The sequence below is a fragment of the Salvelinus namaycush genome, unplaced genomic scaffold (assembly GCF_016432855.1).
Source record: "Salvelinus namaycush isolate Seneca unplaced genomic scaffold, SaNama_1.0 Scaffold1724, whole genome shotgun sequence".
Lineage (NCBI taxonomy): Eukaryota > Metazoa > Chordata > Actinopteri > Salmoniformes > Salmonidae > Salvelinus > Salvelinus namaycush.
The window spans coordinates 28,146-43,102 of NW_024058480.1; the positions used below are offsets into that span (position 1 = coordinate 28,146).

At 44.2% G+C, this 14,957-nt stretch overlaps 1 protein-coding gene across 1 annotated transcript in view; it reads left to right on the forward strand.

The window, feature by feature from the left end:
- LOC120037496 (collagen alpha-1(XXV) chain-like) overlaps positions 1-13,619 on the forward strand; it is a 29,002-nt gene extending 15,383 nt beyond the window's left edge. Inside the window, exons 9-10 of the mRNA XM_038983521.1 lie at positions 13,440-13,508; positions 13,609-13,619. Coding sequence (XP_038839449.1) covers positions 13,440-13,444 — 5 coding nt within the window. The 3' untranslated portion in view covers positions 13,445-13,508; positions 13,609-13,619. The remainder of the gene's footprint in view (positions 1-13,439; positions 13,509-13,608) is intronic.
- The last annotated feature ends 1,338 nt before the right edge of the window (positions 13,620-14,957 follow it).

Consider the following 14,957-nt stretch of genomic DNA (forward strand, 5'->3'; position numbering starts at 1 on the left):
GTTTACCCAGACAACCACCCACAGTCCTATAGAAACCTTTGGTAGTTCTGGCCTACCTGCATACACCTACGTTAAACACAGCATTGTCTGCTTCCAGTATAAGAGTCATACTGATTAACTCAAGGATATCCTGAATAGTCAACCTTTGAAGTACAGGATGGACAAATATTGTGCTGGGCCTTACACAACTTAATTGAGTGAGTTTACCAGTCACCCTCTCCTGGGTGACAAAATATTGAACATGCCCTATACGTCAGGCTCGCTGAATGAACATTTCCTGAACACAAAGTCAATATTTATCCACTACAACTAGACTCCCTGACTGGTGCTTCACCTTTGAAAGGCAATTCCAAGCAATATTATGCGTCATAATGAAATATGATAAGTTATGAATGGCACCTGTATTGATAACAGAAGCTTAAACACAATAGTGGTGCTTTCAGAGAATCCAGACAGGGTTGGATGTCCAAAATAACATCTTATACCCTTAAAGTGTGGTCCACTGCACTCTTGTGGAACTGGGTCCTTTCTATGACTTCTGCAGTGAAACCTTTGACAATGACTGACCAAAATGGTCAAGAATTTGTCCAGGTCCTAGTTATAGGCTAGCTACCTGAGCAGGTAATATGGGAAATGTTAGGGTTAACGGCTGGTTGGTCACAACTGCTGTGGAAAATTATAGACTGGAGTCCCCTTTTATAGGCCCTCAGACCAATTCCCCCCCCAAAAAACTTGGAGTCTCAACTTACTGTTGATAGTTAGAATAATAGAATACACAAGGTGCAATTTCGAAATTTGGTTGTGCATCACCAGTCACTCAACTAGCCCATGTCATTTTTTTTTTTTTAGGTTGGTAAGTTAGTGTAGTGGCCAGCTATCTAAACTTGTAGTAAGCATGTTCGAATTACCGAGCGGGGTGGGGCCCATTGATCATCAGCTATTGTATTAAAAACTGCAAACATTTGCCTTCAACCTATGGCAAAATGTGTAGAATTGCAGGAAATTAGCTGTAAAACTGCACAATGTTATCTCCGCCCCAGTGGCAAAATGATTAGAAATGTAGCAAACTTGCTTTAAAACTGCAACATTTTCTCTATGCCCCATGGCAAAATGTGCAGAATTGCAGTAAACTAACTTTAAAACAGATTTTTTCCCCCCCCCCCTTCGCTATTACGAGGGGGCCGCTAAAATGTTTTGCTCGCAAGTTGGAGGGGTATGGATGTGGGTACACAGACACACGAGCCACTGGGCCCCTTATGATGAGTTTGGTTTTTGAGTGGCCCCCACACCCATCAAAGTTGCCCATCCCTGCTGTAGATGTTAGAGAATGTTAGGGTTTAAGGTGGGTCATCTTTAATAGAGGAGGCATTAGGATTTATGCCTGGGTTTGGTTTTAAGTGTTTTTTGAAGGAAATTCTATGGGCTAAGTATAGGGTTCGATTATATGGCTGTTATGAGTGTCATCTGAGGTTCCCTTCATGTGTGGAATGCCACTTGGAATTCTTCAACTTTTTCAGTCTGAGTGGTTTTCGGACTTGAGATCTTCACACAACATTTTTAAGAAAGTCTCCCATTGACATCAAGAAAGTCTAAGTTGTGCCTATCTACATTTTCAATCAGGCCCTCTATGCAAACGCCTGCCCAATATTCCAAATATGTGCACTGTTTCCGCCAGGTTTCCCAGAAGCATTGACAAGAAGCCAGCAACCGCTGTTTTGCTTCACTGCATTTTACAGCCTGGTATCATAGACTAGACATAACCAGTGGTGATTTTAGCATGGAAATCTTGGTGGGGGAAAAATCTATGCTGGGATGCATGCCAGCAAAGCCACTACACAATAAAACACAAAAAAATACATTAATTGCACGATAACGGTGACGAACGGTACCCACAAACTGTTAGTTTGTCCCAACAGCATTGATTACCAACAACTACGAGACAGCCTACAGGGAGGAGGTGAGGGCTCTGGGAGTGTGGGGCCAGTAAAATAACCTCTCACTCAACGTCAACAAAATGAAGGAGATGATTGTGGACTTCAGGAAAACGCAGAGGGAGCACCCCCCTATCCACATCGACGAGACAGCAGTGGAGAAGGTGGAAAGTTTTAAGTTCCTCGGCGTACACATCACTGACAAACTGAAATGGTCCACCCACACAGAAAGTGTGGTGAAGAAGGCGCAACAGTGCCTCTTCAACCTCAGGAGGCTGAAGAAATTTGGCTTGTCACCTAAAACCTTCACAAACTTTTACAGATGCACAATTGAGAGCATCCTGTCGGGCTGTATTACCGCCTGGTACAGCAACTGTACCGCCCACAACCGCAGAGCTCTCCAGAGGGTGGTTCGGTCTGCACAACGCATCAACGCATCAACTACCTTCCCTCCAGGACACCTACAGCACCTTATGTCACAGGAAGGCCAACAAGATCATCAAGGACAGCAACCACCCGAGCCACTACCTGTTCACCCTGGGGACAGAGAGACGGACAGCATCTATCTCAAGGCCGTCAGACTGTTAAATAGCCATCACTAGCACAGAGAGGCTGCTGCCTATATACACAGACTTGAAATCATTGGCCACTTTAATAAGTGGAAAACTAGTCACTTTAGTAATGTCACTTTAATAATGTTTACATTTCTTGCATTACTCCTCGTGTACAGTATATACTGCATTCTATACTATTCTACTGTATCTTAGTCTATGCCGCTCTGAGATTGCTCGTCCATATATTTATATATTCTGAATTCCATTCCTCTACTTAGATTTGTGTGTATTGGGTATATGTTGTGAAATTGTTAGATATTAGATATTGCTGCACTGTCGGAACTAGAAGCACAAGCATTTCGCTACACCCGCAATAACATCTGCTAAACACGTGTATGTGACCAATAAAATTTGATTTGATTTGAGCAGTCCAAACACCTTACCACTGCTACACCTGGCTATCAGCGGAGCCTTGTCTGGCAGCAAAATAGGTCATTCAGCCTCATTTACTGCCTTTTAAAAAAACATAGCTGATTATGGCTGATTTGCTTAAACAAATGTGGTTTCTACTGACAATTGAGATGTACAAACTATGGCATAAGAGGACGACAAGCGGATAAGAGGCAATCCGTAATTTCGATTACGACATTAATGAGTGAGCTAGGACGGACATAGTCAATATAACTATTTGTTCAGCACTTTTGAAATGTACAGCAACAGAATTGAGAACATGGGCCGTTCTTACAGTGTTCTCCCTGTACTCCAAGTTAGAACCGTAGGATAAATAAAGGGGGCATATAAGCAGACAATGAAAGCTCTTACAATATTTGATGATTGCATTTCTCAAAACAGGTTATAGGCTACATGTGCACCACCAAGTCAGAACAGTAGGCAAAATTAAGAGGGGTAAATAGACCAAATTATTAGCGTGAGGCACATGGGCTACTAACAGCTTACTACACAACATACACTTTGTCTTACTTTCTTAACTACAGTATACATATCTCCCTGGCATATTACATAATTTACGCAGCAGCATACAATACATTTTTTGGACTCACCTTGTTGTGCTCACTTGAACAGGAAGGTAGCGCGGCTGTCCTAGTCTGGCATTCTCTGGATTTAGGGTGCTTTCAAGACAACTGGGAACTCTGGGGGGAAAAAAGGTTGAATCATGATGACGTCAGTGACCTTCAGGTGTTAGCTCTAGAAAGAGGCCCGAGTTCCGAATTTACAATTCCAAGTTGGATGAAAGTTCAAAATGTATTTTCCCAGTCATAGCTCGTTTTTCCCGAAGTTCCCAGTTGTCTTGAACTCACTAAAGTCCGATTTTGCAGTTCCGAGTTAACAGTTGTTTTGAGCACGGCACAAATCATGCTTCATTGACAGCATGGCCAATGTTGAATGTTTATAATTTTAAACTAGGAAAAGAGACCCTTAATCTTAGACTTTGGACCACACAGCCACTCCACTGAATAGCAGGCTAGTGATTGCTAGCCACACTGATTGATTGTTAGCCACACTGATTCCTTCCAAACCACTCATTGTTGAATTTGCGATTTCCAACTTGTTGTGTAATGTTTATGTCCAATGGCCGATGAGCACCGATAAGTTTTATCTATAATTTCTCTTCATTACTTCTTTTCATATGACAAGTATTATAAAGGATTTGCCAGTAGATTGTCGACTTGATTCGTGATGATGACTGTTAGCTAAGATTTTGAAAGTATGATGTTGACATGATCAGTGCAATCAAAGCTATTGTAGATGTAATGTGATTTGACATCATTTTATCAGTGGCCAATGACCTTGAGCCTTCTTGGATGGGCACTTCTATTGTAACTCTAGGCTAGAATGTTCTAGCTCTACCCTTAGACTTGGTGATGACGTAGTGTCCTCATGAGTGACAGAACACTGAGACAATCACGGCGCAAAACCACCACAGGAAACACTGAGCTACGCTGAAACACCTGCATTTTGGAGCTGCCTTACTCAAGAAAAGAGACCACGTTTCTATGCAGCTTTATTAACTCAATGATATATTATTTTTTACATTGTTTGCAAACTGATATGTGACACGAATTAATGCCAAAATAACATGCAAAACAGAAAAGCCCCCCCAAAAATATTTTGGGGCCCCACCTGGCCTGAATGACTGGTCACCACTGGACATAGCATAGTAAATCTAAATCCTGGACACTCAAATTAGTGTGACATGTTATATTTGGTATGGTTACATGAGACAGAAAGTTTCTTCTAATGACTCCAACCTAAGTGTATGTAAACTTCCAACTTCAACTGTATGTTATTTTATAACCATGATGGGACCAGAAGGACTATCATACCATGGGTCCTATAGACCCTGGCTCTCCAAATTATCCCTTGTCTCCTTTCCTCCCACAGTCTCCACCAATCTCCCTGTCTCCCTGTGTACAGTAATATGACAGTATTGTTAAGCACATCAACAAGAACATTCATAGTGAACAGCAAATGGTTGTGTGTGTCCATGTTGCCATTGAACCGGTCTGTGTGTGTTTGTTTGGCAGTTACAGTCCTGTGTGGCACAACATGCATACTGTTTCATAATGGCACCTTTTGTTAAGTCGCTCAACCATATTTTTATATCTTAATAGCGTTTTCTTCTTCCTCCCACAGAGTGATGTTAATTACACTCACACATTCATCCACTGGTATATCTGTCTGTCTGTCTATCTATGTAATTTCTCTCAATCTATGTAATTTCTCTGACTGCGGTGAGGAAGATGCTATACCTGGGCGAGGGCACCATTATGGGTAGTGCCATCTTGAGAGCCAACCAGCTGTTCCAGGCCTTGCGGCCCGGTGTTCATAAAGTCGCCGTGGTACTAACCGATGGGCAGGCACACCGGCGTGATGCAGTGCAGCCTGAGGACGCCGCCGGCATTGAGATGTTTGTCATCAGAGTGGTAAATAAGAAAGACCCGCTGTACGCAGAATTCCAGGCTGAGATGATTGCTATCACCTCTGGCCCAGATGAGGAGCACGTGTACCTGATCGACGACTTCATGACTCTGCCCAGTATGTGATTCTAGATCAAGTTCAAGAATCTAGATCAAGTTCAAGTCTAGATGCTAGACTGCCTAGTATATGGTTCTAGTTAAGTTTTATTTACACTGACACTCATAGCAGTCAATACAACATGGAATCCATGCAAATAACATAGGCCTATCTAAATACATTGATAAAATAACTATCAGAACTCAGGATAAGACCCAGATGCAGACAGCTAGAATCACAGATGTTTATTGACCCAAACAGGGGGCAGGCAAAAGACAGGTCAAGGGCAGGCAGAGGTTCGTAATCGGGTCAGAGTCAGGCAGGTACAGAACGGCAGGCAGGCTCGGGGTCAGGGCAGGCAGAATGGTCACAACCGGGGAAACTAGTTAACAGAAACTTGAGAGAACAGGAAGACGGGAAAACATACTGGCAAGACCTGACGAACTGGAAACAGACAGAGAACACAGGTATAAATGCACAGGGGATAATGGGGAAGATGGGCAAGACCTAGAGGGGGGTGGAGACAAGCACAAAGACAGGTGAAAACAATCAGAGTGTGGCAAGAACAGACAAGGGACCTATTCTAACAACACAAATGAAGAGCCCCTTAAGGGGTTTGTGATGTGGATGTCTTGTTTCTGTAGATCGGCATGGAACAGGGCCAAAATTGCTTTGACAATAACTTGATGATGTTAAAAACCTTTATATAACCCTTTGGTTTATGACGTCTGTGAGAGAGCAGCGATTATTTAAAATGTAAGTATTTGAGTTTAAACAAACAGTGTGAAAATGCATTGCATGTAAAGCAGTCACCATAGTTGCAGTATTGTAAACTCTTTAAACGTTATAGATAATGTCTCATCACATCCCAACTATGCTCACTGCGTGGCCTGTTTAAAGTTACATTTGGGAAAAAGTTATATTTTGATACTCCCTGGATGACTTTAATAATTTGATAGCTTGAAATTAGCTTGAGGTTGATGACAGTCTTTGTTAAACTGTGTATCTTGGCACAGCCCTGGAGTAAGCTGCTGTTTGTCTCATCTGTACATGGATTTCTTCACACATTTCCATACACCCACTATAAATGTTTTGTCTATGGTAGACTCAGATCTGTTTCCTTGTTCAGATTACGTCATAATGTTACAAAACCAGTTCATGTAACCGACAGTTGTGCTTTGTTTAAAGAGAGTTGGGCCGTGTGCAAAGCCTGCACATTTCCCAATGTTGATGTCAGAGGGATGCACTGAGGACATGGGCTCCTATCTATCTATGGCTGCATCCCAATTCTCCCAAGGATGTGGAGTGTGTAAGTCCATACTTTGGGATAAGGGTGGAGAATCGGGACACAGTCTCTCTATCAGTTACAGTTTGACCAATGCTCAGGTGAACGACAGCACTGCTACACTGATGCTCCAGAGAGGACCTGTATACTCTATTTCTCTATTGTGTTCTTTATGTAGTCTGTGAACCACCCCCTGTACTGTATAAATATTCAACCTGTTTATATTTTTTATATTTTCACACACTCTTGTTTTTACTCATTGTGTTGCTTCAAATAATTGTCCATTAAAAGACTACCTTAACTTCCAAACCAAAAACACTGAACAGATTCTCACAGGTCAGGAGTATCATGACATAAAATGATCTGTTGTGTACTGAACATTAGTCAAAATTTCATCTTTAGCTAACAATCTGAATTGAATATTTCACTAGACCTCCAGAAATCTGGGGAACACATTAAGTACATACTTCTATTTTCATTTGAACAAAATATCATGTTAACCTTTGTTTTACTGTAAGTTGTAAAAAATGAACACTCGACTGTAAAATAGATATTTGTTTACATTGTACAACAAAAGCAAAGGAAATGTGAAACTCTATCAACAGAATGAACTCAACTTAGTACAACTGTCTCCCCCGTCACAAAAAAACGATATTACTCTATTATTCATGTATTTGTTGTCTATGTAAACAAACAATGTATAGCTTCAAAATATGTTTAAAACTACCATGTCAATGAATTTGATAGTGGTTCCATCATTGCTCAGCTTACCAAAGAAAGTGGCAATGTCAGGCTGTTGTTTCAGCATTTAAACATGACACTGTAATAAGTGCTTTCTTCAGTGCAGTAGTCCGTCTGTGATGTCTCTGTGTTAAGCAGAGACAGGTGTGGTGGTGTTACTCTCAATTTCAGCTGCTGCAGCATCAGGGTTGTACCTGTACTTGTATCCATAGGGCCGTAGATGATAGGTGAAGTATTCCAGCGTGTACATCTCTACAGGGTAGATGTAGTGAAATGATATGATGTGATCTGAACAACATTCTGGGCCCTGGGGGAAAGAAGAACGACAGTCTGATTAAGTATATTAATAGTCGTTTAGGTCAGGGGTTCTTCAACGTTTTCAGCCTGGGACCCAAATGAGAAATTCTGTGTTTTCCTGGGACCCAAGCATAGGAAAATATGCAACTATATATAAATATCGGTACATTTCATTGCACTTATGCCTAAAACAAATGCAATATATACAAAAACAAATAACAATGAAATTAAATATCCATATAAATATATATTAATGTTAATTTCCCCCATTAAAAACACTCATATATCTGTCTAGGTTGGAACTGTTGCTGTTAAAATACAATCAATTATTTTCATTCTGAACTGGAATAAACTGATTGATCACATAACACAGATGAATAACAGAACACACACAGGCTTTTTGATAGTGCAACCCTAAGTAACAGTACAGATTTAAAAAAATGATCAGGCCTACTGTACATCTTACTGTAGAAATTATTGTTGAAAGAAAGTCTAGTTTGGAACTGTTGCTGTTAAAATACAATACATATGTTTTATTCTGAACTGGAATAAACTGATTGATCACATCACACAGATGTAGACCAGAACACACACAGCAGTCCTAATGAGCAGGTCTATTCTGGGCTCTGTTTTTGACATTACAACACAACACCTATACACAGGCCATAAATCCCACTCCCCACACAACACTGCCCATTCATACCTGTGTGTGTGAATGAGTGAGGGGTCAAATTGAACGATTCCTGTGTCTACACCCCCACATCTGACCCTCCACTGGAACCATCAGTATCTCATGGACATGCACACTGAGTATGAAGCTCTTCTCCCAGTCTGCACTTGTGTAATGTGAGTCCTGGCTAAGTCCTTATCCCAGTCCTAATGGAGCCTATCTAAAGCTGTCACTCCAAGCCTGCAGTGCACTGTCTTTATCTCCCACCAGACTATTGTCCAGCAGGATTAGTGTTTCGCACATGCACATGTTATCCCCCCCCCCCCCCCCCCCCCCCCCCTTAATTCCTCCTTAAATGCTTTTCACGCCCTTCCAGTGTTGCCATGACGACATCAGTCCATCGTCTGAATATGGTTGGTGGTTTTTAGATTTGCGTTTTAGCCCTGGTCCAGACCATGTTCCCATGGGGAGTGGAAACATCATTTGATTGACCACATCCTGACCCTCCAAAATATACATGACCTGTTTGCCATGCCATAGAATTGACCAGAGAATGTGACACTAAAGCTTACTTTGTTCTTACTCACACGCATTTCCAGGAGAGAGACATTTTTAAAACTAAATAAACTTAGAGGGTTAAATGACGACCGAGGTCAGCCTGCAGGGATCTAACCCGGGTCTGTAGTGACGCCTATAGCATTGCGATGCAGTACCTTAGACCGCTGCGCCACTTGGGAGGCCCTGACTGATTGGTTTTCTTATTTTGTATTATAAAATATTTGTGAAAACCTCAAGGCCCTGTGATTATAGCCCACTGCAGAGGATTTATATTCACGCATTGACCGAGGTGTTTGTCTTCTCTTTTTTAATGAATACATTTTTATTTAACTAGGCAAGTCAGTTAAGAAAAAAATATTATTTGCAATGACTGCCAAACCCTAACGACTTTAGGCCAATTGTGCGCCGCCCTATGGGACTCCCAATCACGGCCGATTGTGATGCATTACATTTACATTTACATTTAAGTCATTTAGCAGACGCTCTTATCCAGAGCGACTTACAAATTGGTGCATTCACCTTATGATATCCAGTGGAACAACCACTTTACAATAGTGCATCTAAATCTTTTAAGGGGGGGGGGTTAGAAGGATTACTTTATCCTATCCTAGGTATTCCTTAAAGAGGTGGGGTTTCAGGTGTCTCCGGAAGGTGGTGATTGACTCCACTGACCTGGCGTCGTGAGGGAGTTTGTTCCACCATTGGGGTGCCAGAGCAGCGAACAGTTTTGACTGGGCTGAGCGGGAACTGTACTTCCTCAGAGGTAGGGAGGCGAGCAGGCCAGAGGTGGATGAACGCAGTGCCCTTGTTTGGGTGTAGGGCCTGATCAGAGCCGGAAGGTACGGAGGTGCCGTTCCCCTCACAGCTCCGTAGGCAAGCACCATGGTCTTGTAGCGGATGCAAGCTTCAACTGGAAGCCAGTGGAGAGAGCGGAGGAGCGGGGTGACGTGAGAGAACTTGGGAAGGTTGAACACCAGACGGGCTGCGGCGTTCTGGATGAGTTGTAGGGGTTTAATGGCACAGGCAGGGAGCCCAGCCAACAGCGAGTTGCAGTAATCCAGACGGGAGATGACAAGTGCCTGGATTAGGACCTGCGCCGCTTCCTGTGTGAGGCAGGGTCGTACTCTGCGAATGTTGTAGAGCATGAACCTACAGGAACGGGTCACCGCCTTGATGTTAGTTGAGAACGACAGGGTGTTGTCCAGGATCACGCCAAGGTTCTTAGCACTCTGGGAGGAGGACACAATGGAGTTGTCAACCGTGATGGCGAGATCATGGAACGGGCAGTCCTTCCCCGGGAGGAAGAGCAGCTCCGTCTTGCCGAGGTTCAGCTTGAGGTGGTGATCCGTCATCCACACTGATATGTCTGCCAGAGATGCAGAGATGCGATTCGCCACCTGGTTATCAGAAGGGGGAAAGGAGAAGATTAATTGTGTGTCGTCTGCATAGCAATGATAGGAGAGACCATGTGAGGATATGACAGAGCCAAGTGACTTGGTGTATAGCGAGAATAGGAGAGGGCCTAGAACAGAGCCCTGGGGGACACCAGTGGTGAGAGCACGTGGTGCGGAGACAGATTCTCGCCACGCCACCTGGTAGGAGCGACCTGTCAGGTAGGACGCAATCCAAGCGTGGGCCGCGCCGGAGATGCCCAACTCGGAGAGGGTGGAGAGGAGGATCTGATGGTTCACAGTATCAAAGGCAGCCGATAGGTCTAGAAGGATGAGAGCAGAGGAGAGAGAGTTAGCTTTAGCAGTGCGGAGCGCCTCCGTGACACAGAGAAGAGCAGTCTCAGTTGAATGACTAAGTCTTGAAACCTGACTGATTTGGATCAAGAAGGTCATTCTGAGAGAGATAGCAGGAGAGCTGGCCAAGGACGGCACGTTCAAGAGTTTTGGAGAGAAAAGAAAGAAGGGATACTGGTCTGTAGTTGTTGACATCGGAGGGATCGAGTGTAGGTTTTTTCAGAAGGGGTGCAACTCTCGCTCTCTTGAAGACGGAAGGGGCGTAGCCAGCGGTCAAGGATGAGTTGATGAGCGAGGTGAGGTAAGGGAGAAGGTCTCCGGAAATGGTCTGGAGAAGAGAAGAGGGGATAGGGTCAAGCGGGCAGGTTGTTGGGCGGCCGGCCATCACAAGACGCGAGATTTCATCTGGAGAGAGAGGGGAGAAAGAGGTCAAAGCACAGGGTAGGGCAGTGTGAGCAGAACCAGCGGTGTCGTTTGACTTAGCAAACGAGGATCGGATGTCGTCGACCTTCTTTTCAAAATGGTTGACGAAGTCATCCGCGGAGAGGGAGGAGGGGGGGGAGGGGGAGGAGGATTCAGGAGGGAGGAGAAGGTGGCAAAGAGCTTCCTAGGGTTAGAGGCAGATGCTTGGAATTTAGAGTGGTAGAAAGTGGCTTTAGCAGCAGAGACAGAAGAGGAAAATGTAGAGAGGAGGGAGTGAAAGGATGCCAGGTCCGCAGGGAGGCGAGTTTTCCTCCATTTCCGCTCGGCTGCCCGGAGCCCTGTTCTGTGAGCTCGCAATGAGTCGTCGAGCCACGGAGCAGGAGGGGAGGACCGAGCCGTCCTGGAGGATAGGGGACATAGAGAGTCAAAGGATGCAGAAAGGGAGGAGAGGAGGGTTGAGGAGGCAGAATCAGGAGATAGGTTGGAGAAGGTTTGAGCAGAGGGAAGAGATGATAGGATGGAAGAGGAGAGAGTAGCGGGGGAGAGAGAGCGAAGGTTGGGACGGCGCGATACCATCCGAGTAGGGGCAGAGTGGGAAGTGTTGGATGAGAGCGAGAGGGAAAAGGATACAAGGTAGTGGTCGGAGACTTGGAGGGGAGTTGCAATGAGATTAGTGGAAGAACAGCATCTAGTAAAGATGAGGTCAAGCGTATTGCCTGCCTTGTGAGTAGGGGGGGAAGGTGAGAGGGTGAGGTCAAAAGAGGAGAGGAGTGGAAAGAAGCCTGGAATCGAACCAGGGTCTGTAGTGACACCTCTAGCACTGAGATGCAGTGCCTTAGACCGCTGCACCACTTAGTGGAGGTCCTGGGGACCAGGGCCCTGAAGAACCTGTAGGAACTAAAGTAAGGATGATGCTAAACTTCCTATACCTCCAGAAATGTTCTAGATAAAGATACAGCTAAAATGTACAGAGAAAGTTGGGGAAAGGTGAATGATGCCCCTCTTTCCCAGGGTGACCTAGTGGAGTGATGGGACCTCCAGGGGATACTGGCGTTGGGTTTCCTACACCTAAGGCCAGTTTAAATCTGTTGTTAGGGGTGACTTCTACCTCTTTTCTATCATACGATCTCTAGTGATCTCTCTAGTAATCTCTCAGACTCTAACCCTAACTTATCCTGTGTCAGAACACCTAGGGTGATAAAGGAAACCAGGGAAGACCTGATCTTCTTTAGTATGTCTACTAGGGTCTGATTGGTCCTCCAGGGCTTCAGGGAACGCAAGGGTTCCCAGGAGAGGGTCTACCAGGGCCTAAGGTGAGACACCATCACTAGCTGTTCAACCCACTGATAGTCTAGCTTGGATATGTACTGTATGTGTACGCTATGCTGTATGTGAGATATGACATGTACTGGAGTACTCTCATACTCATACAGTGAAGTATGTACCTAGATAATGGCTCAGTGTCTTATGTGTTTCAGGATGACATGGGTTCAAGGTTCAAAGGTGACAAGGTATGTTGACCCTAACCCTGACCTTAACCTAAACCACCTCAAGATGGGAGGTATTGAAGTGCTGTGTGTCTATGGTGATGATGGTCATGAAAACATGGCGTACAGTAAGGCAGGGGTTCTCAAAGTGGGGTAATGCAGGGGGTCCGGCGACAGAATTGTCTCTCTTCCCCAAGTCTAAATTTGTAGAATAGCAGGAAATGTGCTTTAAAAGGTGAAAATTGTCTCTGATGCCAAGAGGGGGGCCTTTTAAATGTTCAGTCCCGGGGCCGAGACTTGATAAGTCCGGCCATGCACTGCAGAAGTCATAGTAAAACCTCTTGTATGCCATTTTTATCACACTGTAGTAGGAGTTGTGTTCTGATATTATGACAGGGTCCTTCATGAGGTTGCTATCATAAATGGGGTCCCGATGCAAAAAAAAAATTGGGAACCCCTGCACTAAGGGATTACCTCTTATCCCCTGATCCTCTAACTTCTGACTTCCAGGGAAACACAGGAGCCCCAGGGTTGCCAGGATTGATGGGTTTTCCTGACCGCGGCAGCTTTCCAATCTTTGGGGTTTTCAGACGATATGAAAGAGAGGTTGAACAGGCTAGTAATAGGGGTTGCAACAATTGCGGCAGATAATTTTAGAAAGAGAGGGTCCAGGTCCTCTAATCAGGGACTGATTCAGTTGTCTTCTCCACAGGGTGACCAGGGCTTCCCAGGGCAGCACGGACCACAGGGAGAGAGAGGAGTCGTGGAGCCAGGGACAAAGGTGAGTGTGTGGCAAGGTCTCCAATGCAGCATACAATATACAGCTGAGATGAGCAGGTGTTGAATGTGGAGGTGTGTGTCTGATCTGTGGTCGTCTCCAGGGTGAACCAGGACCTGACGGATCCTCTGGGATACCTGGTATACTTGGGGAAGATGGAGCGGTCGACCCTAAGGTAAGCATGGTGTCAAAGTTAATTTAGAGGTCAAAGTTCATTAGGCCCCATTGTACATCTACTATAGAGTATAAAGAGCACAGACATTTGAAATAGTTATTACATAACTTGTTAACTTGTTTATTGTCTGCATTTTCTTTGTGTCTTGAAACAGGGTGAGATTGGTTTGCCAGGACTGCGAGGGACAGAGGGTGCGTGGGAAAGGAATTCCTGGAGAAAAGGTAGAGTTCTATTTTTTGAAGGTTTGGGGGATCTAGAATGTTTACCCAGACAACCACCCACAGTCCTATAGAAACCTTTGGTAGTTCTGGCCTACCTGCATACACCTACGTTAAACACAGCATTGTCTGCTTCCAGTATAAGAGTCATACTGATTAACTCAAGGATATCCTGAATAGTCAACCTTTGAAGTACAGGATGGACAAATATTGTGCTGGGCCTTACACAACTTAATTGAGTGAGTTTACCAGTCACCCTCTCCTGCGTGACAAAATATTGAACATGCCCTATACGTCAGGCTCGCTGAATGAACATTTCCTGAACACAAAGTCAATATTTATCCACTACAACTAGACTCCCTGACTGGTGCTTCACCTTTGAAAGGCAATTCCAAGCAATATTATGCGTCATAATGAAATATGATAAGTTATGAATGGCACCTGTATTGATAACAGAAGCTTAAACACAATAGTGGTGCTTTCAGAGAATCCAGACAGGGTTGGATGTCCAAAATAACATCTTATACCCTTAAAGTGTGGTCCACTGCACTCTTGTGGAACTGGGTCCTTTCTATGACTTCTGCAGTGAAACCTTTGACAATGACGACCAAAATGGTCAAGAATTTGTCCAGGTCCTAGTTATAGGCTAGCTACCTGAGCAGGTAATATGGGAAATGTTAGGGTTAACGGCTGGTTGGTCACAACTGCTGTGGAAAATTATAGACTGGAGTCCCCTTTTATAGGCCCTCAGACCAATTCCCCCCCCCAAAAAACTTGGAGTCTCAACTTACTGTTGATAGTTAGAATAATAGAATACACAAGGTGCAATTTCGAAATTTGGTTGTGCATCACCAGTCACTCAACTAGCCCATGTCATTTTTTTTTTTTTAGGTTGGTAAGTTAGTGTAGTGGCCAGCTATCTAAACTTGTAGTAAGCATGTTCGAATTACCGAGCGGGGTGGGGCCCATTGATCATCAGCTATTGTATTAAAAACTGCAAACATTTGCCTTCAACCTATGGCAAAATGTGTAGAATTGCAGGAAATTAGCTGTAAAACT